This window comes from Guillardia theta, assembly GCF_000315625.1.
Source record: "Guillardia theta CCMP2712 unplaced genomic scaffold GUITHscaffold_6, whole genome shotgun sequence".
Lineage (NCBI taxonomy): Eukaryota > Cryptophyceae > Pyrenomonadales > Geminigeraceae > Guillardia > Guillardia theta.
The window spans coordinates 869765-894447 of NW_005434668.1; the positions used below are offsets into that span (position 1 = coordinate 869765).

Consider the following 24683-nt stretch of genomic DNA (forward strand, 5'->3'; position numbering starts at 1 on the left):
TAGTGTATTCTACATACGAGTTTGGTACACTCTTTTCACGCATGTTCACCAGAAGATCATGAAAGAGAGAATGTATTTACACACGTTCCAATATAGCTCTTAGAACCCTCACAAAGTTACTGCAGCCGATCTCTGGAGCGCCTCATCAACAGTATCAAACATCACATTCGGCTTTCTGAAGAGAGTCTCGATATGCTTGTTGTCAGTGTGCTTAATTGTGGTCCGGATCCCGAACCCCTTGCAGTCTTGGATGCATCTCTCCACATCCTCGGGGTTGAGATAGGGATCATGGGGGTTGTACATGAAGATGCACTCCTTCAAACCGGTGGACGGAGTATTGAACACCGTGGCGATATGAACTGACGTCATGTTGTCATACCTGTTCAGCATCGCTGTATGGCTGGCCCACCTTGTCCACTCTTCAAAGTCCTCGACCGTATCCTCAGGCAACTTTCCGATGGTGCGCAGCTTCTTGTCAGTGCGCCACTTGTGCTTGGCTCGCACGTAAGCGCCTCCCAAGCTCCACCTTGTCGTCTGGAAAGCCGTATGAACAGGTTCAGGAAGAACTTTGTTGACGAGCTCCAGCCCATGATCTTGCATGTACGCACGAGCAAAGCGGACGAAGGCCTTGGGCTGAGGCATGATCGGCGTGCTGTCCAGAACCAAGCACTTGAAGGAGAAAGGAGCCCCCGCTGCTTCCATGCCCATGATCACAAGGCCGAGGTTCAGAAAACCACCAGACATGCAGTGGACAATATCAAAGTTCTGGCTTAGCTTCTCTCTCAAGTCCTTTGCTTCGTTGGTCTCTCCGAGGAAGCGCTGATACGTACGATACCATCCTCGCGGGGTAGCTATCTCTTTGACCAGGCTCTCTTGGATCACCACGTTGGTATATCCCTTCCGCTTGTAGATCCGCTTCACCAATTCAAGCTCCTTTGGAGCTGCATAGAACCAAGTCAACACGAGAGCACTTTTCCCTTCCTTGGGACTCCCAGCTTCTCCATCAGCGCTCTCTTCAACCATTCTGGCTCCTCGGACAGACTTGCGGTCGTACACACCTGGTCGGTGAATGTGCATATTTTTGAATGAAGAGAAGCGTATAGAAGTGTGGGAAGAAGAGATCAAAGTGGAAGGATGGACGAGAAACGCTGAAGAGCTCTGCATGACTGCCAGGAGCAGAGCCATAAGCGTGAGGCCGCATAGCCGAACCAGCATGGCGCTCGAGCCCTTAATTGGGGGCTGTGGGTCGGGGTCATCAACGCCTTCAAACGAGAGGGGTGGCCGAGTTAAGTGCATTCTGAAAGAGGGGTAGGGGTGGAGATAATGAAGGGATCGTGGGATGTAATGTCAAATTACTTAAAGACTATCATATAAAAATTGAAATTCATACTGCTAATGTGATCAGTCTTGATCCAAAAGGGGTGGGTATCCAAGGTACACGATCGGTCACGGGGTGGTAATAAATGCCAAGGGTGGGGTGAACAATGTACCCCACCTCTCCGAGAGCAAAATTGCGATACAGGAGGGGTAGGGTAGATTGTTCAGTCACATATAAGAGGGGTGACACACTATGACCAATGGTGACCCAAAAATTCAAGAATCTCAAAAAAAACGTCGAAATCGCGGTGTGGTGCAAACCCCGAACGGTAAAACAACAAAGGAGCAACGAGAATATAGTATGTTGTGATTAAAAAAAGAACATCCCTGCAAATCCACCTGTACAAATCAATTCTTCCGAAGTCTAAACACCCGTCTGTTTATCTATCAAAGTAGAAGTAGGGGTGGGTACCAGGTTTGTGGCTCAACAAACTTCGAATATTTCCCGCCTTCCGAAGTTCCCGCCTTCATCCGAAGTCTAACTACCCGTTTGTTTATCTGTCGAACTTGAGTAGGGGTGGGTACCAGGTTTGTGGCTCTGTAAAGATTTCCCCGCCCTCCCGCCTTCTCTCCCTCCCTCCCATCCTCCCTCCCGCCTTCCATCACTCCCTTCTTCCCGCCCTCCCTCCCTCCCTCCCTCATTCCCGCCTTCCGAAGCTCCCGCGTTCACCCTGATCAAATATGGGGAAAAGGAAAAGAGGAAAACAAAGAAAGTCTTGTTCTGATTCACAGACGACTGTCAAGATGTGTTTGAAAAAACATCTCAAACAACACACAATGATCGGTGTGATTGATGATTGGGTGAAACACATAAGCAAAATAAGCCATCGAGGTAGCATCATCTTCAATCATCTATTGTTATGGTGTTTTGAGAAGGATTCAATGCAAGGTGATGATACGTACATTACACGGCTGTTTGATCAGATATACAATCGTACTAGAAAAGTAACAGACAAAGAAAAAGAAGAAGGGATGCAAGAAGAAACGGTCAAGACCAATGGTGGAGAGAAAGTTTTCTTTCGGACCTGTTTTCTGATGGGTGAAAAACGCAGAGGTAATGCAATTCAGTTTGATATTTTAGACGAGTTTTGGCAAGAAAAAGGGAACGAGTATCTACCAATACAACGCAGGAAAGAAGGGGATATTCGAGTACTGTACTATTCTGCTGATCAATATGCAACAAATTTCCAAAATTACATATTCTATACGATGGGACAAAAACAGACTAGATACATAAAGGAATGGGGAAAGCTCAATGGGATTTCTTCAGAAAAGGAGATACAGGATATACGGAATGCAGTAAACGGATGGAGCTTTCCACCAAAAACTCGTGTTCTCGAAAGACAGGATGTCATTGATTTCATAAGGGAACAAAAAGAGATCATTGGATGGGACAATCATTATAACTTGTCATGGGCCCGTGACAAAATCAAGAAAAACCCTGAGCAGCAAAAATGGATGCAATTACACATGCCAAATCTTGTCAAGTACCATTTTTCGGTTCTGAGGTTTTTGGAGATTCATGATATATCTGATCGATACACGATCGCTCCGATTTTTCAGATACGCAAACAATTTATTCGCGTAGACATTTGGGGTTTATTCTACATTATGGATCAATCTGGTCTGTTGCAATATTCAAAGGGTGGGAAAAGCAAATGCATGAAAAAGTTCACACAACAAAAACATAAGCGATTCTTGTCGGTATTGAAGCTACAATCAAATTTGAGAAAGAAAGGGACAGTTGATAGCATACAGACTGACGGAGTCGCACTCTGTGTGACGTTCAAGAAGAGAATACACAATGAGACAGACCGTGATGATACTACTACAAAGAAAAGCAAAACAAGAGATTGTGATGTGTCCTCAAGACGAGTTATTGCAATCGATCCTGGTCGCAATGTACTGATATGCGGTGTCGAGCAAATACCTGGTCAAGAAAAACCAAAGCAGTATCGATATACTCGAAGGCAGTACTATCATGAGTCTCATATTACTCGGAATAACGCCAAGTTAGAAAAATGGAGACAAGGCATAACAGAGGAATCAAACGATATTGCAAGAGTGTCAGCAAAAACGTCTCGGTTGGATCACTTTGAAAGATACATCGACACCGTGGTGAGACTAAGCGAGATCCTGTTCGAACACAATTGTCAAAACAAGTTCGCACGCCTGAAGATGGATAACTACATCCACAAACACAAGGCGATTGATACGTTCTTCAAGAAGATGAAAGGTAATGGGACAGATCAAAATCCAATAATTGCATACGGTGATGCATCATTCGGTTGTACTGGGCGTGGAGAGAAGTCAGTGCCTGTAAAATGGATCAAAAGGCGATGTCAGAACTTCTTCGAGGTGACGGTAGTTGATGAATACAGAACGACAAAATGTTGCAATCAATGTCATCAAGAATTGTATGATTTGAGACGCAAACAAATCAACAAGAATGGTATACTTGCTGACGAAGTGTCAGTGGTGCGGGGTTTGAAATGGTGCAGATCCACCAATTGTGTTCAAAACCGTATCAAGTCTCGTGATGTCAATGCTGCTATGAATATTCTATTGTGCTACATGTCTCTACCAGCACGACCAGATTTTCTGAAACGGCCTTGAATCACACATGGGTCTGGTTATACTTCAACCTGTTCTTCATAGAAAGGATGAAGTACGAGTCAGACACAAGGAAATATTGGCGTGTGGGTCTTCAATGATCCATAATTTCGACGGAAAATTTAGAATTTTGAAATTTTATGTTTTGTGTCGTTTAGCTAATATAAGAGGCTTCACCCTTAATAATTTGAAGCCAACATTTATTCCGCAACTTTTCAAGCATTTCAATCTTTCTGCCCAGTAGATTCCGTCAAATTTCAGAAGAAACACCCCTGGAGCAAAAATACATGGCGTCCGAAGCAAGTCAAGAAGTCCGGTGTGCACCTCTTCGCACTCTTTTTTTAATGTTGACGATGATGTTGATCAGGCGGTGTTACATTCCGTTCCTCTCTCAACAAGCACGTTTCGTCTCGCCCATTCCCCCAATCCACGAAGTTGAATACATTTCGACCACTCTCTCGACCAGCCTTCCGAGCGGGCTACGGCAGATTCTGCTCATCCGGTGCAGGTAGTGACGATGCAGCACGAGACCAGATCTTGGTTATCGTTGAGTCTCCTTCAAAAGCCAAGATCATTCAAAGTTTCCTCGACTCCCTCTACGTCGTTGAGTCGTGCATGGGTCATGTTCGCGATCTCCCCCAGAGTGCCAAGTCTGTTCCTCCTGAATTGAAAGCTCGCTTCGGGAAGGTGGTTGGTGTGGATCCTGACAATCACTTCGAGCCCCTCTACGTCACTCTTCCTGGCAAAGAGTCAGTGATCAAAAAGCTGGAGGGGATCCAGCGCAAAGCAAAGGAAGTCATCCTTGCGACCGATGAAGACAGAGAAGCCTGGGAAGCAATCAGTTGGCATCTGCTCGAGCTGCTGAAGCCTAAAGTTTCTCACTCACGTCTCTTGTCGCTGCTTAGCTTGTTGTAGGTGCCGGTGAAGCGAGCTGTCTTCCACGAGATCACCAAGGATGCCATCACTCGCTCGTTCCAGTCGTTGCGATCCATCGATCTCAACCTTGTCCATGCACAGGAGACGCGGCGAATTCTGGATCGTCTTGCCGGGTTCACCATGTCGCCGCTGCTGTGGAAGAAGATAGCTCGCGGGTGAAGAGAAGCACTGTGAGCGCTTGCCACTGACTTGTCGCAGGCTTTCTGCTGGGCGAGTACAGAGTGTGGGGATGGCAATCATAGTGCGACGAGAGCTGGAGAGACTATCGTTTGTTCCTGCTGCTTACGAAGTTCGACTTGCGAGCAAACCTCTCAGCGGTAGAAGGCAGCGATGCCAGGCACTTCAGCGCCATGGTAGTTGAGGTGGAAGGGAAGGGGAAAGTAGCAACAGGAAGGGACTTCGACGCGAAAGGGCAGCTCCACGAGAGCTCAGGGAGAGGAAAATTGATCCACCTTGACAAGGAGTCCGCGAACAGCCTCATGGAAGGACTGAAGCAGCAGGGAGCTAGCTGGAAGGTGAAGAAAGTCGAAAAGCGGGCACAGCGGCGCAAGCCTCCTCCTCCTTTCATCACCTCTACTCTGCAGCAGGAGGCCAACAGAAAGTTGTCGCTTAGCAGCAAGGAGTGCATGAGGACGGCGCAGAGGCTGTACGAGTCAGGCCTGATCACCTACATGAGGACAGACAACCCCACAAGCTTCGAAGATGAGACTTTTAAAACTTTGAAACGTCTTGAAGACATCAACGTTTCAAAACTATAAAGTTTCAAACTTTCAAAAAAGTATTGTAAAACTAAAATAATATACATCTTCTTATTTAGTATCTTCAAGTCGCCCTCAGAGTTACTTGAGATAAATGGTGAGGACAGCGGATTTGAATGGCCCTCGAAGTATGACAACTTCTGATTCATATCTCAAGGAATGCTGCGAAGCGACATGAAGCCAAGATAGGAACAGGGTGACATCAGGAACAGCACTGGCAACTTCAGCTCCCTTTTCCCTCTCTCTCACCATGCTGAAAATATCGCCTCCCAACTTGCGGGATGTTCTTGCGATCTCCTTCTCTCTTGCCGTTTGCCTGTTGCTTTATGTGGGAGCGCACAGGAATGTCGGACAGCATGCCCTCTTGCAGTCTGCATCAAGGATAGGATACGCTGGAATTGTTCCCTACGTGCGGGAAAAACCGAGAAGAGTACAAGCGGTGACATGTGGAGGAGGTTCATCTGTAAGAGTAAAATCATGCTGCGCTCCTGCATTAACCTCCGACGACAGGTGGGCTGTGTTGTGCAATCCCTATCGAAGAGCATCAGGAACACATTCAGTGCCCCTGAAAAGAAGAGCAGGGGTAGGATTGCTGTGGAGAAAGCGGCGAGGGGACTGGGGTTCTCGCCCTGGCAAGTGGGCAAGCAAACAACTCGGCAAAGAGCGCACATACAGAAGAAGCTCGAGTCGACGAGCAACTGTAGGTCACACGGACAATGCCTCCTTGTATTTGCTTCCTCCTTGTGGTGTTTGCTTCCTCCTTGCGTTTGCTTCCTCCTTGCGTTTGCCTCCTTGGGTTTGCTTCCTCCTTGCGTTTGCCCTTGTCTGACGATAGGATGGTTGCTCAGCGGGGTTCGGATTTCTTCGGAACATCGTGAATGGGTATGAGAACCTTGATCACGAGATCGACTATGGCGGGAAGGAGTTGCCAGAGGTTGCCCATACAAGCTGCAGCCTTGATCGAGCTTCTACTGACGAATCGACATGAATGCAGCGGGGAAGCAAGCGTTTCAAAGCGCATCAAGCGATCTCGGAAACGGTAACGAAACATTTATGCCCAGAAGATTGTTATGTGACACTGGAGATCAGATAGAGAAGTTGAAGCGCGAGAAACTTAAACTTTTGCATGTAATCAATCTCGTTATGACACAGTGATTTGCTGGTATGGCAGATGATTAAGATTGAATCCAGGAACTCAATCGTCAAAAGGCCAAGAAAGTCGTCAAGCAAGTTTCCAAAGGATCGTACAACTGGATGTGAGTTTTGCCTTCTTTCAGCCATGACTGTTCTAAGAATTGTTCGATTATCCAAGGGATGGTTGGCTGGATGGAAAAGATAGAAAAGTTCCTAACGAAGCATGGTCTTACTGACGAGGAGGATGGTCTTACTGAGGAGGAAGATTGAAAAAGAGTCAGTGCAGCAACCATGACATGTTCAACACACCACAATTCATTCTAAACTCTCATAAATACAAACATTTCCCTCTCCTCTTAACATGTTTCTAGTTTTGACTGGGTGGAGGAGAAAGTGCATTCTCCTGTGCAATCGCAAAGTCTGTCACGTGCTTGTAATCGTCTTCGATCTGCTCCTTCAACTTCTGCATGTGTTCAAGGGCCACGCGTTTTGCCTTTCCCGACCCCTCGACTGCGTCACGAGAATATTTGTTGAGACTTCCTCCCTTGACCAGCCATTTCTTGTCCTCGCCATCAACGTCACAATCTGTCTCTGTGCAAGCAGGCTTGGCTTCTTTCTTGCTGCTTTGGTGCGTCGGCTTAGCAGGCTTGGCTGCCTTCTTGGATTCACGAGATGCAGTTTCCGTTGAAGCAGAAGGCTCCTCCTTGGATTTCGTTTCTTTAACCACTTTCACAACTGGTTTTGAAATCGACTTGTGCTCATGAATTTCCGTTCCCTCCAGCTTCGCCAGATTCTTGTGAAGAGCAGTGAGTTTTTGCTCCTCCTCCTGCTTTACGTGAGAGATCTGGTCTTGTATTTTCTTCTCTTCCTGCTCCAAAGCAGACCTTGCTTCGAGATCCTTGATCTGCTTTTGAAGATCCCGCTCTTTCCCCAAATCAGTCTTCTTGATCGCAGCTAGTTTGTGCAGCTCGGCCTTCTTGACGATGTCAATCTCTTTAACTTCAGTGCTCTCCACTTCAGCAAGCTCCTTCTTCTTTTCTGCCACCAGAGCATCCAAACTCATATGAGAAGATGCTTGTTTGTCATCCGCCTTCGCGATATGAAGGCTCTGAAGGCCCGTCTTCTCGGCTGCAGCAACCCCCTCAGCCAAGGAAGATGCCTGGGAGATCTCCTTCTTCACGGAAGACGCTTCCTGTGCATTCTTTGCCTCTGTTGCAACCTTGTGGTGCTCGTGCGCCATGTGAACGTGCTGTGAAGAGTGAGCCGCTCCGGCAACATTCAGATCCTTTGCCTCCCTCCTCCTCGACGCTTGCATGTGCAAAGCATTCTTCATTGCCATGTCGTGAGGGCTGCTGGAAAAGCTATCCGAATTATCATCATCATTATCATCATCATCATCACTAGAATCAGCATCTTTGATCTTCCCCTCCGACAGGTCCTTGACAACCATCTGTTGCTTTACCAATTGGTCGAGGGGTACAAGCTTGACGGGTCCAGTGCGCAACCACGATGGCAGGTTGGAATCCTTCGTGAGTTTGTCCAGCACATTATCTTCGTCCATAGCAACCTCTCCATTGTGCATCTGGGCTGACAAAGCTCCAAGGCAAGCCAAGGTGGCAATGACAGAGAGAAGGAAAACGGCCGTCCTTCGTTTCCTAGCGATAAATCAGTCAATACATCAGCAAAGAAGCATTCCAACAACAAATTCGCATATCAAGTCATAAAACAGAAATTGCTTTTGCCATCGAGACAGAAACCAAGACGCGGAAGTAGATGGGTAGCTCGCAAAGGGCAAGGCAGATTCGAGTCCCACACGCTTGTTTCAGGATTCGCAAAGAGTCTCATTCACAGGACATGCTACCTCGCCTCTTCCCCTCCTCTCACCTTGAATCTCCCTGGTTCTGCATGATGCTTGGGTCGAAGCCCTCAGCTCTACTTCCCCCGGGAAGCAGCATTGCCTCCTCTCCGTGGTCGCCCCACGCCATGAGCTTCTGCGGAAATAGAACACAATTTGGCCCTCCTCCCCAACATACCCACCTGAGGTAGAGCCCTCATCCAGTCCGCAACCCTGGTGCGTAACGGTTAAGATAGAGTTTGGTAACGGTCTCTGGTTCCTGTAAAGACATGCTAGTGGCGGCTATGGTGCTCTTAGTGAGCGCGGCACCGGCCTCGACCTTCCTCCCCTCCCCTGCCTCTGCTGCTTATCTAGGATCCCTGACCCCCTCCCTCTCACCCTCGTCCTCCCTCTCTACCCACAGGTTCTCCTCCCGGGACACGGGCATCCCCGTCCACTGGTCCGCTCCCTCTGCAACTTTCCTTTCTCCCCGAAGCCAGCGCGGATGGTGGACTGCCATGGCGAGTTCCCTTGACGCACAGCAGCCTGAACGTCCAGCACTGCCAGTTCTCACAGGTCCGGTTGGAGGGAAGCCTCTCCTACCTGGGGCCTTCGTCGTCCTCCCGTCGCTGAGCCCCGGTCAGGTCGCCGCGATCCGCACTGCAACAGCGTTTGCAGCTGTGGATCAGCGGCTAGGAGGAAAGCCTCTTGTTGCTTACTACGGAGGCAGTGGGGAGAACTCCTACGTGAAAGGAGTGGCAACTCTGGCATACGTGGAGGAGATTGTGCCAGATGAAGAGGGGGGGATTCAAACGGTCCGCCTCCTTGGGGTGGCCAGGGCGAAGATCCCGAGGGTTAGGACAGTCAGAGACAAGCCGCTCTTGGTGGCTGATCGCTGGACCCTCGTTCAGGACGAGGTTCCCGATTCCTCGTACATGCACACTCTCGAGGTGAGGAACCAAGGGAGGGGGGGAGGGGGGGAGAGGGCGAAGGGGAGAGAAAGGGGATGGCTATATGTGCTATGCCTGCGTTGTAGGATCGTTGCTCTGACTTGTTGCGCTCTCTTGCAGTTCCTTCGAAATGTTGCCGATGACAGTGCAGTGGAGCACAACAGGAGGAGGAAGCTGATGTCGACGATCTCGTCCTTGACCCTGGACCTCCAGCTCTGTGATATCGACGGGACGTGCGACACGGAGGCGTTGCTGGAGCTCGGCCCCGAGGTTTACGCGCTTGCAATGGAGCTAGCTGCGACCACCCTCAAGGATGTGCCGAAAGCCCCGAAGAGGACGAGCGGGACCGCAGGCGGCCATGCAGTTCAGTCGCTGGAGAGCATGACGCTGAACATGGTGAACCGTCTGAAGCCTTGGGATGCTCTCTGGCCGCAGTGGGGAGACGATATCGATGGGGAGATGAAGCTCTTGCGCTGCTTCTCCTTCGTCACCTGGCAAGCGCTGGAGAAGATGTCGACTAGGGAGGAGCTGGAGTGGGTCATGACCAGCACAGACATCAAGGAACGGATGACGAGGGCAAATGCGAAGCTTTACGCTGACCGTGAGTTGTTGTTGTGGAGCTGTTGTTCCTGGCGGTGCAAGGCATGGACCTGACATGTGCTGCAGGGAAGAGTTTAGAGAACACGTGGCAGATTATGCAGAGATTGAAGCAAGGAATCAGCCCGAAAGGTGGAGATCTGTTGAGCGACTAGCTGGTGGTTGGGGGGCTCGAGTCTTATTCTTTTGTTTTTCATTTTTTCCCTATTATTTTTCTTTCCTCGAAAAAAAGTTGTTCTATTCATGCTCTGCTGATTTCTCGCTCTGGCCGTATATTTTGTAGTCTGTACAATGTGAAAAGTGTCATCCGAAGTTCCGAACAAGTAGGCCTGCTGCTTGCAGACGGTCGTGAAGTTCCTGTGGTGACTGGTCAGCTGACGGTGAGCGAGATCTGATACCGTCGGCATACCTCCTCGAGGTTCCAGTTGTGACCTGCGTCTCCAACGTCGTACACCTCTCCGTAGTACTTGTACCTGCACGTTCTCCCATGCTCAGCTCAGTCAGTATTTGTATGCCTCCTTTACCTCGTTCGAGGACCTTGCCTGACGGAGGGGTGCCGTCCGAAGCCATAGGTGTCCACGTGCAGACAAGACTAGGAACGCTGCGATGTGAGGATAGGAGGATCATGGAAGTGCATCGACCTGCAGGGCCCACATGATGCCGATCATGCCGCTCGAGGGTACGCAGTCTGCCCCCCTGGCTCCGATCCATCGCCACACGAGGAGGTTGAAGTAAGTGGAGAAGATCCTTATCCGACCGCACTTGCTCTCGTTGCAAACATCCTCAGCGACGATCGGGTGGATCAGCTGGAAGTACTTGTCAATGTCTGGCTTCCAGTCCCCACGGAACAGGAGGGTCTCGTTATTCCGAGTGAGCTCCTCCAGGTTTGCATGCAGGAACTCCAAAATCTTTCCGGAGGAGTGGAGGACGCGATGGGTGGTCCGGCTACCGACGTCGCTCTCGTACTCTCCTCCAGCTGGCGCGTCGTTGAACCTGATGACGAGGTCGTGGACATCGATGTCTCGTCCGAATCCTGAGCCCAGCAGGTGCCCTGAGCTTCCAACGACAGCACCTGGAAGCAGCCGTCAGCCAAGTTGTTGCCTGAAAGGGCGGATAAGCGACATGATTCGAAGGCGCTCTTCTCGTAATCCCACGGGAACTAGGGATAGGTAAGAAGGAAGGAAGCGCGTATGAAGTCAGGGGCTGACCATCTCTAGCAGGCCTTCGTCGATGACGTGGCCGAAGTAAGACTCTGCCGTGTTCTTGAGCATAGCAAGCTCAGTCCGGGTGAGGAAGGGGGAGAGGGGAGACAGTCGCAGCTGAACATAGTCTCGACAACCCTGGCTGGTAGAGCTGGGGGCGATGCACTTGGAGACAGAAGTCTTGAGCGCATCCTGCTCCATGGAAGAGAAGGCTCCGACTACAGTGAAGTCCAGCCCTATCTCGTACACCACCCTGTGCGAGGTTTGATCGAGGTCCAACACCCCCACAGAGATCCAGTGCCAGCCCTCCGCCAGCTGAGTGAGCAGGAGCTGCAAGGTATACCCTGACTCGTTGTACTGGTTGAGGGGTGGGAACTTGTGGATAGTCGTAGCGCCGTCCTCGTCCTTGATGGGGCTGTGGTCGATAAACACGATGAAGGATGGTGAAGCGCCCATAGCGAGGGATCGGCCATCGCCCACCATAGTGACGGCAACATTCATGACCTCTCCATGCCGAAACTCTCGGGGGACCCTCTCTATCTCTATCTCCAGGAACGAGTCCCCTATCCACGTCTGCCCCACTCCCTTCTCCGAACTTGCTCTCGGTCCCCAGATGAGCAGGAGCAGGAGGAGCGCGGGGGAGGAGCCTCTCGACTGAGGCGAAACAAACTTCATCCTCCTCTGTTCCCTCTTGACCCTCTTCCCTCCCTCCGCCGCTTCCCCTCCTCTCCCCGACTGCAGCTGGGATCCTCAAGAAAAAACGATAAATCCCCTGCCCCGTTATGGTTTTTTTTGAGGGACGGAAGTCAGAGGGGGGGACGGGAAGGGGGAGCGGGCTGGGATGTGAAGGGGAGGGAGGGCGGGGGGGTGGATGGGTGGCAAGTGAATATGGAGAAGGGGAGGAGGAAGTGCGGGACAAGGAGGAGGAGGGAGGAGGAGGAGGAGGAGGAGGAGGAGGAGGAGGAGGAGGAGGAGGAGGAACGACGAGCGGCGTACAGCAGAGATTTTGACATATCTTGCAGGGATGCAAGGGAGTGACGAGAAAGGCAGAGATTATCCTGGGCAATGAAAGGGGCGACATCAAGAGGAATAGCAGCTGTGTTCTTCATGGCCTTCATCGCTCTCGGCCATGGCTTCGTCCCAACAAGGCCCTTGTTCCGACCCTCCAACAAGGCGATGGTGAGGAGTTGGTTCCGGAGGAGCGCATCTTTGCTCCCAGCTCCGTCCACGTGGCCAGGAGCTGCAAGAGCAAGGACTTTCACCTCCTCCCTCGCCTGCCATGACAAGAACGAGGAGAAGCAGATCGAGGCGATGCTGCGAGAGAAGATCAGAGTAAAGAGAGCAGGACAGGACGAGCCTCAGTCGCCGCTGCTGGCAGGCCTGAACGAAGCTCAGAAGCAGGCTGTTACGGCTCCCATCGCTCCTATCATCGTCCTCGCTGGCCCTGGTTCAGGCAAGACGAGAGTCCTCACGAGCAGGTATGCCGATAGTCCAACAGCGAAACCCCCAGTGTCCTTTATCGTGCCTTGCTATCTTCCTTCCTCATCACCATAGCGATCTGCTCCTCCGAATCTTGTTGAAGCTCTTGCTCGCTCGCTGATCCCTCCCTGCTGACCAGCACGTCTGTGATGCAGGATCGGGTACTTGATCTCCAAGGGAGCAACGCAGGACTCGATAGTGGCGGTGACCTTCACCAACAAGGCTGCAAAAGAGATGAAGCAGAGGATCAAGAGCCTTCTGGACATACAGCACGACTCCATGCTCGCCATAACTGTCGGGACGTTCCACTATGTCTGCATCAGGCTGCTGAGGATCTTCGGGGATGCGATCGGGTGAGATGCCTCTGATGGGACCTGAAAGTAGACGATTCCTGCTGACTTGGAATTGCCCAGGTTGGATCCAAACTTCCTGATTTTCGACTCGAACCAACAGAAAGAGCTGGTCAAACAGGCCATGATTGACCTCGCCATAGATGTCACCAAACTGGATCCCAACACGATCAGGTTCGCGATCTCAAACCTCAAATCGCAGGGCCTGTTCCCGCACGAAGTGATGAAATCAAAGTCTCTGACTCGCACCAATCGTCAATTCTTCCTCAAGGTCGAGCAGGTCTACGCGCTCTATCAGGAGGAGCTTGCTAGGAGCAGCGCGCTGGATTTCGACGACATCCTGTTGCAAGCTGTTCGCCTGCTCAAGTCCGACGGTCAAGTGCTGGAGAGAGTCAGGTCGACCTGGCGGCACATCCTCGTCGACGAGTGGCAGGACACCAACCTTCCGCAGTACGAGCTCATCCGACTTCTCGCCTCGTCTCCGCAGAGCAGCTCGGTCTTTGTGGTCGGGGACACAGATCAAAGCATCTACGGATGGCGGGGTGCTGACTTCTCCAATGTGAATCGCTTCCGTAGGGATTTCAATGCAACTCAAATCATCTTGGAGCACAATTACAGGAGCACCAACACCATCGTCACCTCCGCTCAGGCTATCATCGAGAAGAACAAGGACAGGATAGCTAAGAACATGACCTCCTCCACACGTGCCGGCTCCAAGATCTTTCTGCATGAATCCGTCGATGATACCGACGAAGCTGTCTACGTCGCCAAAGAAGCAAAGAGCTTGGTAAAGAGCGGAGTGGTGCCAGGAGGATTCCAGGAGATCGCTGTGATGTACCGGACGAATCAGCAGAGCCGTGTGCTGGAGGAAGTGTTCGTGCGGAATGGGATTCCATACACGATCCTCGGAGCCATGAGGTTCTACGAGAGGAAGGAGATTAAGGACATACTGGCGTACCTGCGAGTGATCGCGAACCCCAACGATTCCGCATCCTTCGCAAGGATCATCAACGTTCCACCGAGAGGGATCGGCACGAAGACGATCGAGAAGGTGGCGGAGTATGCGGCTAAGAATGGGATTTCCACTTTCCATGCAATACAGAGACTGGATTTGATCGAGTCCTCCCGAGGGAAGGAGGACGGAGAGGACAGCAGCGAGAGGAGCGGCGCGCCTGACGAGGAGCTGTTCACTGCCAGGCAGAAGAAAAGCCTCCTCCAATTCTGGCAAGTGTTGAAGACTCTGTGCGACGCCGCAAAGCTGTGCACGCCGGAGGAGGTCATAGAGACGCTGATCGACGTCATAGAGTACGACGTGTACCTGCAGAAAGACGAGAAGTACGACGACCGGTGGGCAAACATCCAAGAATTGAAGAAAGCCTCTCAGAGGACGGAGAGGGTCGGGCTGGAGGGGCTACACGCGTTCCTGGAGGACGTTGCGCTGGTGGCGGGGGACGAGGAAGAGTTCCAAGAAGAGATCAAGCTGGACGTCGACGTGAAGAAGGACCCGCGGATGAAGCTCATGACGATTCACTCCAGCAAGGGGCTGGAGTTCGAGGTCGTGTTCCTCGTCGGCATGAACGACGGCTGCCTCCCTCACTCTCGGTCCCTCGCCTCCAAAGACGAGATCGAGGAGGAGAGGAGGCTCGCCTACGTTGCCATCACCCGGGCCAAGGAGATCCTCTACATCACTTGGCCCATGTGGAAGGGCATGTTCCACAACAACGACCCTCTCGAGCCCTCTCGCTTCCTCAAGGACATCCCGGCCGACTTCGTTCATGTGACGTCCGACGATCAGGTGCTGTAGTGCCCGCCGCCATGTGCTCGTGCTTGTCCCAGTGGCTGACTGTGGTGAGAAGGAAGGGACTCTCAAAAGGATCTACAAGGGCGACCGCAAGGAGGATCAAGGCTCAAAGTCCAAGTCTCCCTTCGGCGTAAGCTGATGTTTTTCTCCTCCACCTCAGTCCTCACCTTTCACTTCTGCAGGACGTTCCCTATAACAACCTGAGAAAGCCGAAGGGCGTGACTCGGACCCCCGCCAGTACGACAGGGGCCCCGAGGAGGAAGCCTGACTGGAATCAAGGGACAAGGAGTGGAGGGCCGGGTCGCCGCTTCTCTTCTTGACACGGTATATTAAAATCATCATGGCAACGCTGTAGCATTGGCAGTCTCAGAACGCCGCGCCTACCGTACACCCGGGCCGCGCCCCCCTCCGACTTCCGAACTACCGTGGAACTCGGAAGTTCAGTCGGCCTCGATCGGACAGGGCCGGCCGCACGGCGTACGGTACCGGCGCGCGCCGCGGGACGCCGACTGTGACTCGGGTGACTCCGGGCCGAGAGGCGGGGAGTCCGATGCTCCGACCGGCGCCGGGCGTGACTCGTGAGGGCCGGGGCCGAGCGGCCAACGCCGCCCGGTTTGCGGCACTTGCCAGTGACTCGTCTGTTTTGGTCACGCGGAAACATAGAAGTAATATTGCAACACAGTCGAAATGAAGCTTTTTGCTTCCGGACAAAATGAAAAATAAGTTTTTGGAAGAGATTTTTACATGAAGGATAATATCCAAGTAATATAAAATGTACTCAAATTAAAATGTTTATTCAATACAAAAGTTTTACGTTAAATTCCTGTAGAAATGTTTTTAGATGTATTTTGTTCATAAAAACTTCTTTTACGTGGATGATGCACGGACCCCACCACCTCCTTGAAATGTGGGTACTGAAGAACCAGAGGAAAGCAACCAGGGGGTGGGTGGGGTATCCACAGTGCTTCTGGTTGGAGGGGAGGGGTACATAATTTTGTTGACTGAACGTTTAAGGATAATTACCGGGGTTCTTTTAGTTAAATGTACCGGTGTAAATACATACGATGGGGTCCAAGGGTACAAAGGTGGAAGGCGGGGAATTCCTCTTAAATTTTTTATTACTCTTGTGGTAACTAGGGTGGTCTGTATCCACATGCAGAGGGTCCATAGTTTTTAGAGCCTTACAGCGTCCTAGGAAGGTGTAACCAAGGTTATAGCAAGACTTATAGTCATCAATAATAAAATAGTCCGAAGTGATTTTTTAATAAAGGGGTGGCGCGATTCGAGGGGGTAGGGTAACGATGTAAGGGGGTGCAACATGAACCAAGGAGGTAAAACCAGGGTAATGTAAATTAGGTGGGGTACTAGTGCCAGTAGCTGGCAGGGTAGGGGTACAATCCCTCGAATTACTACTGGCGGAGTTGCTGTCAAAGGGGGTACCCCTATGTCGAGGACTCTGCCACAGGGGTGATCCTACCAGGGTAGGGTGGGAACAATTGGGGTAGGTAGTGTTTGTCGGAAAGATTGTAGTGGGTGGGGGTGGATAGTGAAGGGGTAGTTGTAAGACATGCCCGAGAGAGGTGGCATGGCGGAGTAGAGCAGGCAGAAGCCGAGGAGGATTTGAAAGCGACAGAAGATCAACAAGTGAGTGTGTGAGAGTACAAACTCTCTTGCCCGTCGCTCTTGTCCCTTCCCCATGTCATGGCCGACGCTTTCTCTCCACTTCAAACCATGAGCTTGCTCGTAAGCAGGAGAGGACTGTACGTGTGTGTTTTAATCTCCCCCCTGCACAATGCATTGTTGATTGTTTCAAAAAAAAACTATCTCATTCTTGTAATGCTTGCGTGATGGTTTGTTTTCTATGTTCACCTTGATCCACATCTCCTGATTGTCAGAGTGATGAGGGGTCCCATTTGATCTTGATTCGTGCCAATCCTGATCCTCCATAATTTCGGTGGTTTCATTTAGCCATCCCTGACATTGCTCCCTTCGTTTTCAGGCGAACCAAATAATTTAGGAGAAAGGTCGTGGTAGGAGCGTCGAAAGGCTGGAGTGGAAACATGCCTGTCACGAAATCTGGCCTTCCTGAAGCCCTGAGGAACATGATTTCTTCAGTCAAAAGCTCGAAGGGTACGATTAGCAAAGAAGAAGTAGAGGAGCGAAGGAAAGCGCTTGCACATGACACCGACGGAATGATGAAGGCAAGGAAGCGGTTGAATAGTTTGCCAGATTCTCCGAGCGAATATCCTGGCATGAGCAACTCCCAGTTGAGCAAAGCGACATCTGAGATCTTGGATTCGATGTCTCCCAAGACACGGAACCAGTGCGTTGCTCGTATGAAGGCCCGGGCTTTCAATGCCGGTGAAGTGATTATTGAAGAAGGGGCGATAGGGACCTCGATGGTAAGGCTGTTGTCTGATCACCTTGATACTCACTATTTCAATTCTTCAGTACTTCATCGACGTAGGCCACGCTATTGCTGTGAAGAACGGTAAAGTTCTGCAATCGCTTGCGAGTGGAGATTATTTCGGCGAGATTTGCTTCATTGCAACGGTTACCAATTTCCTCGAAAGGAGTGGTGTCCGGACAGATACTCGTCAGATGGAAAAGTGTGTTGGATGCGGCATCTACAGAGTTGCCTCGATTCAAGCCACAGAGGACTGTCGATGCCTCGAGCTCAATGTCAAGGATTTCATGGTCGTCATTCAAGAAGACCCAGCAGGTTTGAGAGCGATTCTCGGGTGAGGCTTTCTTTCTTCGCTTCTCCTTGTTCAACTCATCCTCATATTTCAGGATTCTTTCTCAAGTTGCATCGCGAAGAAGTGAAAGGGCCAAATCTTGCACAGCACAATCTGCCGAGAATGAGCCTGTCCAAAGAAGTAGCAGGGACGATTTGCTCATCCACAGATCAGCAAGCTCAGAATTGGGTGTTGTCAGATTACCCGCAACTTCGCCAGAACCCTCCAATACAAAAGGTCCAAGAACTTCAAGTGAATCTCCCACGAGATTCAGACCAGAATTCAACCAACCTGGGCACAGCGGGAGGCACGCTTGTGACATGGATCTACACAAGAAAGGGAGTTCCACGCCTTCGAAGGTGCCGGCTTCAGTCAACCCCGCTGATAATCCCTTCCTGCATAAATACCTTAAGAGCAAAGCAAGTTGCGACTTGTTTGACAACTTGTCTGAGCGCAGCAGGTTCCATTGTTTTCAAGCCATGAATCTTGTCAAATTCAAGGCGGGTGAATGTATTGTGAAAAAAGGAAGCCTAGGAACCACCATGTATTTCATTGACTATGGAAAGGTGAATGCAGTCGTGGAGGGGAAAGTCGCCCAGTCCTTGGAAAGTGGAGACTTCTTTGGTGAGATGAGTTTCCTCGCAACGTGCAGGAAAAGAATCAAAGAAAGCTCTGAGACAGACTCCACCCATCTACGTGCTTGCGATGTTGTCGCACAAATCGATGCTGGGTGTTGGGAGCTTACCGTTGAAGATTTCCTAAATTCCTTGAATTCTGATTTGGCTGGGAATCGTGAGGCTCTAAGGGTGCTTGCTAAGTGCGCAGAGAAACGAAGAGCGAATATTCACCGGCTTGAAAGTGCAAAACCTGGAGAACCAGAACCTGAGCCCCCAGCGCATATTGCTGCAAGATCCAAGCCTGCTCCCGAAACCATGGAAGAGATAGAGTATGGTGTGATCCACCCTCTGTTACCCAACCGACTCTCCTTCACCATCCACAAGGATCAGGGCCAGACGAAGGTGGAGATTGTCAAGAATCGAAAACTCTTTTTCTTTTCGAGCACCTTTCACGAGTCATACGTTCCTTACTGTGACGATTTTGGACCTGTGAACCTTGCGGCTGTGTATGAGTTCTGCAAGTACATGCAAGAGAAACTTCAGGATCCTCGACTTGCGAATCGACAACTTGTTTATTACGCAGAAAGAGATGTTGCTTTACGAACCAACGCTGCCTTTTTGCTTGGAACCTATTTGATTGTAGTCGAACAGTGGACCCCAGAGGAAGCGGCTTTGGCGTTTGCTTCGATGGGGAAAAGGCTCTTCGTTCCGTTCCGAGACGCTACCTACCAGCCGCCGACCTTTCATCTGTCTCTGCTCGATTGCCTACGAGGTCTGAAGGCTGCGATGACTGCTGGTCTCTTCGACTACGAATCCTTCGACGTGAATCGCTACCTCTTCCTGGACAATCCAGCTCAGTACGACCTGCATCAACCGTGCCCGAAATTCATCGCCTTTCGTGGGCCCGACAGCCAGGATGCTCGGATGCTTCGTCCTGAAGCTTACAGCCAGATCTTTCATACGCTCAAAGTCTCTGCTGTGGTGAGGCTTAACGAGGCCTCGACGTATGATGCGGAAGAATTCAAGAAGAATGGGATTCGCCATTACGACATGGAATTCGAGGACTGCACGACTCCGCCTGCCAAGCTCGTTGACCGCTTCTTGTCCCTCTGCACCTCAGAAAAGGGAGTGGTGGCTGTGCACTGCAAGGCAGGGTTGGGCAGGACGGGAACTCTCATCGCCCTGTGGATGATGCGCAAGTACCAGTGGACCGCCAGGGACTGCATCGCCTGGCTCCGTATTGTGAGGCCAGGCAGCATCATCGGCGTCCAGCAGCAGTACCTGGTAGCATGCGAGGAGAGCATGAAGAAAGGAGCGAAGCTGCCGGAGCCTGAGGAGGTTGAGAAGTTGTTGGCAGGAGGATCAGCCTCCAAGATGGCAAAACAGGTAGAGCTGGGAATGCTCAACAGGAGAGATCGGTAATTCCGAATTGCGCTTCTCATAATTTTGTAATTCAACGCGTGATCAAGTGATATTATTCTCCTCTTGTCATTCATTCGAACCTTGTCAGCCCTACACTGTACTGATTTTTCGAACCCATGACAACCCTTGCCTCAGGGCTACAGCCAGATGACTACCAGTACGCGCGAACCCCCATCCTACATCACAGAACCGTGAGCATCGTTTTCGAGCATATCAGGCTTGAATGTCTGCTGTACTCCGGCCGGGACATTCCATCATGGAAGGCCCAGCAAGACATCAGCTGGCAAGCTAAGGGCCCCGTAGTCGGCAAAAACTTAAAGCCGGTGGCAATCCTAGAGGCCTCAACCTCAGATGCCTGGCCCACCTCACCCACCAACATTTCATCTGCCAGCCTGTCTGACACAGAGGGGCAGTGGGAAGAGCCCGACCAGCAGAACAGAACTGGGAAAGGGAAGTGAAGAGAGGGAGAGGAGACAAAAAGGAGGATAGAGATGTTCGAAAAACAAGGCGGGGGGGAGAAAGGGGGGTACTGGAAGAAAGTAGGTGCGATAGTTCACACATGCTTGAAAAGAATTTTCTCACCTGAATCTCGCAGGCACGTTGCTTTCTCCAGTACCTCTCAGCGTTCTTTGATTCATGGTCCCTCACTTTGTTCTGATCAAGGAATTTCACCCATGCTCATGATCTACTCATCCTGTGTTCGAACTCATGTCCTCAAGTTGTCGACCAAGCCTCCGACGAATCGCTTGTCTCTGTTTCTTCCTGAGCCGCCTCCTTTCAGGATCGAACATTGCTCGCATTTTCTGAGGAAGATCACGAAGCTTCTGCACAAGCTGCGGTCGCCGCTCGAGCTCGAGATGTTGCAGAATCCAATTACGGAAAGCTCGGATCGCAAGGGGGTTAAGCTTCCCCATGTCTATGAACCAGAATGACACAAAAGGAGAGGTCTTCTTCTCCCTGGACCCTCGAGCTCCAGCCGGCGAGATGTACCTGAATAGCAGTCAATCATGAAGGTACTTGAGGGGAGAAGTCGATTCTTACTCATATCGGTTGGGCGGGATCACGTAGAAAGGTCGAACTCCACTCTTCAGCATCTTCTCATAGTAGTCTTTGGTGTAGACGTAGTTTGGGACAAGCACCATCCATGGCTTCTCACAGCTCGAGCAGAAACTGAAAAGGCGCTCAATGTGGTCGTTACTGTATGGAGGGTTTGTAACCAGAACGTCGAATGGCGGCGTTGTGCCTTGTTTCACCGCCTCATAAAAATCTTCATTCTTGTTATAAACATGCTGGAAGCCTCTGTCTCGTAGATTCTGTGCCACTAGTCCATTGCAATAATATGGATCGTATATCATCAGCTCGTCCGCCCTCTTGCCGATGTTCGATGCGATGGCGAGCAACACCGGAACTATATCGTCGTAGGCCTCCCCGGGAGTTTCGCAATGATCTTGATGCTCAACCGAAAACTTGTGCTGGATTTTGCCTCCTCCTTTCGGTCCAACTTTCTTCCATGGTGTCGATCGCACACTCTCGGACTTATTTCTGTTGCCAGACTTGATGGCCAGGAGCTTGGCCAGGAGCCTATGTAGGAAAAGGTGGTCATGGAATCGAAAGCAGAAAGCAAACAGAGGATGGGAGGACGAGGTATCCATACATATCGTCAGAATAGTGCTGCATGGAAACCGAGAAAAGAACAAGAAGGAAGGGCTGCAAGAGTGCAGCAAAGGAAGGAGCAGCACGAGCTGCAGTGTGAACAAGCGGTGGACAGCGGAGGGGCTGTATGTGAAGGAGGAGGAGCAGTATCGATCATGGAGGGGCTATGAGACGAGAAGGACAGGAGCAGGAGGATGGCACAGGAGCAGGCGCGCAAAGGGACAGCATATCGGTTTTTCTTACTTTTCCTTGGCCGAGGCCATGGCGTAAAAATATGATCTGGGTACCCCACTCAAGCCCACCACTGACCCCCTTGTATTTAGAGACACCCTACCCCCACGAAAGTATGGCAAACAGATACACACCCGTACCTACCTCTACCAGCGGATGCCCAGAACCCCACCCCTCATCTACAATCATCCACCCACCCTTCAATCCAACCACCTACCCCTTCATCTTTTACAGATTCAATTGTACCCCTACCCTTGATATCAAGGAACACTACCCCATGTTATCACACGGAATTCCTGCCAAAGTACACCCGTACCCCCCGATATGGTAACCTTTTCGGGTGGGTCCACATCCTAGTGTCCTGTCCATGCTGAGGCTGGCGGCTGTTGCAGCAACCATCATGGCTGCAGAGGCGTTCATGATGAACCCCTCCTGCATGCTCCCAAGGTCTGAACGACATCTCTTCATGCGCCTCGCTTCCCCTCCTCTGCCATCTCCTTGACTATCATCGAGGCTGCCAGCTCTCTTTGTGAGCAATTACCATTTGGTTCATCATTCTGAATTGCACCAATACTACACCCATCTGTCTGATTCTCTGTATTTACATTTTTCTTCCTTGAAACGCAATACCCGTGTCAACCCTCTGCTCTTTCGCGACCATCACAGACTCTTGATCGCAACCAGACTGGGTTCACCTGAAGTTTTGCTGAATGTTTCTGGTTTGCAGCAAAGCCCATGCTGTTGCCAGGAGCAGCTGCCAGCGCATTCCACTCCGCAAAACCAACTTGAGGTAGGAGCTTGTTGCTGGGGAACCAAGTAGAAAAAGGTTTTCCTCACCGAAAACGCGGCAGGATGGGCATCGAGCAACTGGAGTTCATCATTCACCCTGATGGGCGTGTGGAGGAGAAGGTGACGGGGGTGAAAGGAAGAGAGGTAGTCCTTCAGCGGTGACATGCACAGATATCTGATGTTGGTGTCTCCTACCAGTGCCTCAAGATCACCGAAGAGATCGAAGAGTCCCTGGGCAAGGTTGTACATACGGAGTCGACGCCGGAGATGTTCGAGGAGAAGGTGGTCATCCAGAATGTTGAGAATGTTAAGGAGGGCACTGGCTCCTGGAACGGCGGCGGTGAAGCCAACCAGGGCTCTTGGACGCAGTATTAAAACGTAACTTATGAGGATTGAATGAAGTAGTTGACAGTAACGCTGGAATGGTCAACAGCTGGCAACTGGTAGAGAAGTCTGGAAAATTCACGGTTTGTTCCAAGAGGATATCAAGTTTCAGGCTTCTTTAACAAGATTTGAAATTTCTTGTTCCCCAATTTGACCTGGACGTTTTGCACCAAGATGTTGCACGCGATGTCGATCGGCAAACGAGGGAACTGATATCAAGGTTCACTTCTAGCCTGTAGCAAAGTCTTCACAGCACACCTGCTCTCCCTGCGCGATCTCCAAAGTCTCTGGGACACCACCGAGAAACCATGCGACAGAAGCGTGGAAGTGCATATCTTCGTAATAGGGCTGTAGCTTGAAGCTTCGCAGGACTTCGTCGGTAGTTTTCACTGCAACGACACAGAAAGCGAACTACGGTCAGGATCAATGAGAAACATGTTGAACAGATTACCTATCTTTAGCATCTCGTCTTCGACAGGCCTGACCGTCATGCAAACGAAGGAGCGGGTTCCTTCTTCGTTGCTGAGGAGCTCCACCGCTGACATCTTCATGTGGAACGAGGGGATTGAGTGCAGAGCCTTGCGCAACCTGTTCACCAGCGGCTGTATCTGATGCCTCTTCACCACTAGCGTGCGGCTGAGGCTGATGTGCATCTCATCCAGGGTGATCCTGTGCAAAACTACCTCGCTCGGCAATTTTTTTCTGGCATTGTCAAAGACCTGCATCGCTAGTGTTTGTAGTTCTGGTACCTGCTTCAGAGAGACGAAAACGAAACCAGCATAATTGCCTTCAACATGAGGGAAAGAACGAATTCTTCCATCGCTTGCCACTTGTGCATTGAACATCAGATCCCCCTGTCCTCCTGATCCTTCAGTCTCCGACTCCGCCTGCGATTTCAACTTGTCGTTTTCGCATCTGCTCGATTGCTCTTTGTCCCTATTGACATCTTCGGCATCACTATCACTGTCAGAGTAGGCCTCTAAAGCACCAAGTGCGCTCATTGTTCGCCTCCAGCTTCTTCAAGTTCAAATCGATAAGACCGGTGGATTTATTCCAAACCTTGAAACATATTGCACTAATACTTAACAATTCCGAACATTTCCAGAAAGATTGGCGTTACACGAATGATACCAATTCCAAACAATGTGACAATGGCAGAGGATAAGGCTTGGGACTTTGCCATGCTTTTCACTTCTGTTGGTGTCATACCAAACCATCATCAGTCAGTAGGGTGTATCACAATCAGATATCGGATGCAAGGAGTGTGGAGGGACAAGAGAGTGAAAGGAGGAATAGACAAATGGAGTTGGGGGAGGAGGGAAGAAAAGAGCAAGGAAAAGATGCTTGTTCCTCAACCCTCTGCCTCACCTGGCGAGCAAGGTTCAGGCATCATCATGGCTGCAGCGGCTCGAGACGATTCTTTACTCAACTCGCTTCGGGCGAGTTTAGTCGGTCCGATCGACCGAGGCCCCCGGCCCCCCCCCGGCGGCGTAAGGTCCGGGGCCCGCACTCCCGGTGGCATGCCAGTGACGGCCCGGCCGGCAAGAGCGGCCGACATTATTGAATGCGTATGGGTTCAAATTGGATAGGACAAAGTCGACAAACGGGGGGTGGGGTTGAAAAGGGTTCACTCCATGACTGGGTAGAAGTGGTGGAAACAAGGGGTAGGAGTAACGGTGTTTCCATAATTGAGGGGTAGGGTATTGGGCCTCGTATGTTGCTAACGCGTGGTAGGGTAGTAGTCCTACAGATTGTAGGGGTGTAAATCAAGGGAAATAAGGGGGTACAGGCATGATGGGAAGGAAAAGTCACTACGGG

At 50.9% G+C, this 24683-nt stretch overlaps 10 protein-coding genes across 10 annotated transcripts; 5 read left to right on the plus strand and 5 right to left on the minus strand.

The window, feature by feature from the left end:
• Positions 1-248: 248 nt before the first annotated feature.
• GUITHDRAFT_150402 (hypothetical protein) lies at positions 249-744 on the minus strand (the record flags this gene model as incomplete). The annotated part of the gene is made up of 1 exon (XM_005840328.1): positions 249-744. A coding segment is annotated over one exon (496 nt), but the record flags the coding sequence as incomplete, so codon positions are not given.
• Positions 745-4518: 3774 nt separating this feature from the next.
• GUITHDRAFT_59171 (hypothetical protein) lies at positions 4519-4962 on the plus strand (the record flags this gene model as incomplete). Its single annotated transcript, XM_005840329.1, has 2 exons — positions 4519-4863; positions 4906-4962. Coding segments are annotated over 2 exons (402 nt in total), but the record flags the coding sequence as incomplete, so codon positions are not given.
• A 2223-nt stretch (positions 4963-7185) lies between these two features.
• On the minus strand, positions 7186-8157 carry GUITHDRAFT_133127 (hypothetical protein; the record flags this gene model as incomplete). The annotated part of the gene is made up of 1 exon (XM_005840330.1): positions 7186-8157. The coding sequence occupies one exon, from the start codon at positions 8155-8157 to the stop codon at positions 7186-7188; it is 972 nt and encodes a 323-aa protein (XP_005840387.1).
• A 785-nt stretch (positions 8158-8942) lies between these two features.
• Positions 8943-10354, plus strand: GUITHDRAFT_101111 (hypothetical protein; the record flags this gene model as incomplete). The annotated part of the gene is made up of 5 exons (XM_005840331.1): positions 8943-8969; positions 9297-9506; positions 9564-9602; positions 9723-10203; positions 10269-10354. 5 exons carry the CDS (start codon positions 8943-8945, stop codon positions 10352-10354), a joined length of 843 nt encoding a protein of 280 aa, XP_005840388.1.
• A 148-nt stretch (positions 10355-10502) lies between these two features.
• GUITHDRAFT_133129 (hypothetical protein) lies at positions 10503-12076 on the minus strand (the record flags this gene model as incomplete). Its single annotated transcript, XM_005840332.1, has 6 exons — positions 10503-10556; positions 10609-10672; positions 10724-10791; positions 10841-11271; positions 11322-11358; positions 11408-12076. The coding sequence occupies 6 exons, from the start codon at positions 12074-12076 to the stop codon at positions 10503-10505; spliced, it is 1323 nt and encodes a 440-aa protein (XP_005840389.1).
• A 345-nt stretch (positions 12077-12421) lies between these two features.
• On the plus strand, positions 12422-13350 carry GUITHDRAFT_150403 (hypothetical protein; the record flags this gene model as incomplete). The annotated part of the gene is given in 4 exon segments (XM_005840333.1): positions 12422-12879; positions 13036-13203; positions 13221-13233; positions 13294-13350. Coding segments are annotated over 2 exon segments (581 nt in total), but the record flags the coding sequence as incomplete, so codon positions are not given.
• A 5495-nt stretch (positions 13351-18845) lies between these two features.
• Positions 18846-19670, plus strand: GUITHDRAFT_45364 (hypothetical protein; the record flags this gene model as incomplete). Its single annotated transcript, XM_005840334.1, has 1 exon — positions 18846-19670. A coding segment is annotated over one exon (825 nt), but the record flags the coding sequence as incomplete, so codon positions are not given.
• A 1055-nt stretch (positions 19671-20725) lies between these two features.
• On the minus strand, positions 20726-21274 carry GUITHDRAFT_46531 (hypothetical protein; the record flags this gene model as incomplete). Its single annotated transcript, XM_005840335.1, has 2 exons — positions 20726-20798; positions 20850-21274. Coding segments are annotated over 2 exons (498 nt in total), but the record flags the coding sequence as incomplete, so codon positions are not given.
• Positions 21275-22059: 785 nt separating this feature from the next.
• GUITHDRAFT_150404 (hypothetical protein) lies at positions 22060-22921 on the plus strand (the record flags this gene model as incomplete). Its single annotated transcript, XM_005840336.1, has 4 exons — positions 22060-22139; positions 22420-22482; positions 22544-22625; positions 22680-22921. 4 exons carry the CDS (start codon positions 22060-22062, stop codon positions 22854-22856), a joined length of 402 nt encoding a protein of 133 aa, XP_005840393.1. The 3' UTR covers positions 22857-22921.
• Positions 22922-23171: 250 nt separating this feature from the next.
• Positions 23172-23683, minus strand: GUITHDRAFT_48966 (hypothetical protein; the record flags this gene model as incomplete). The annotated part of the gene is made up of 2 exons (XM_005840337.1): positions 23172-23254; positions 23317-23683. Coding segments are annotated over 2 exons (450 nt in total), but the record flags the coding sequence as incomplete, so codon positions are not given.
• Positions 23684-24683: the final 1000 nt, after the last annotated feature.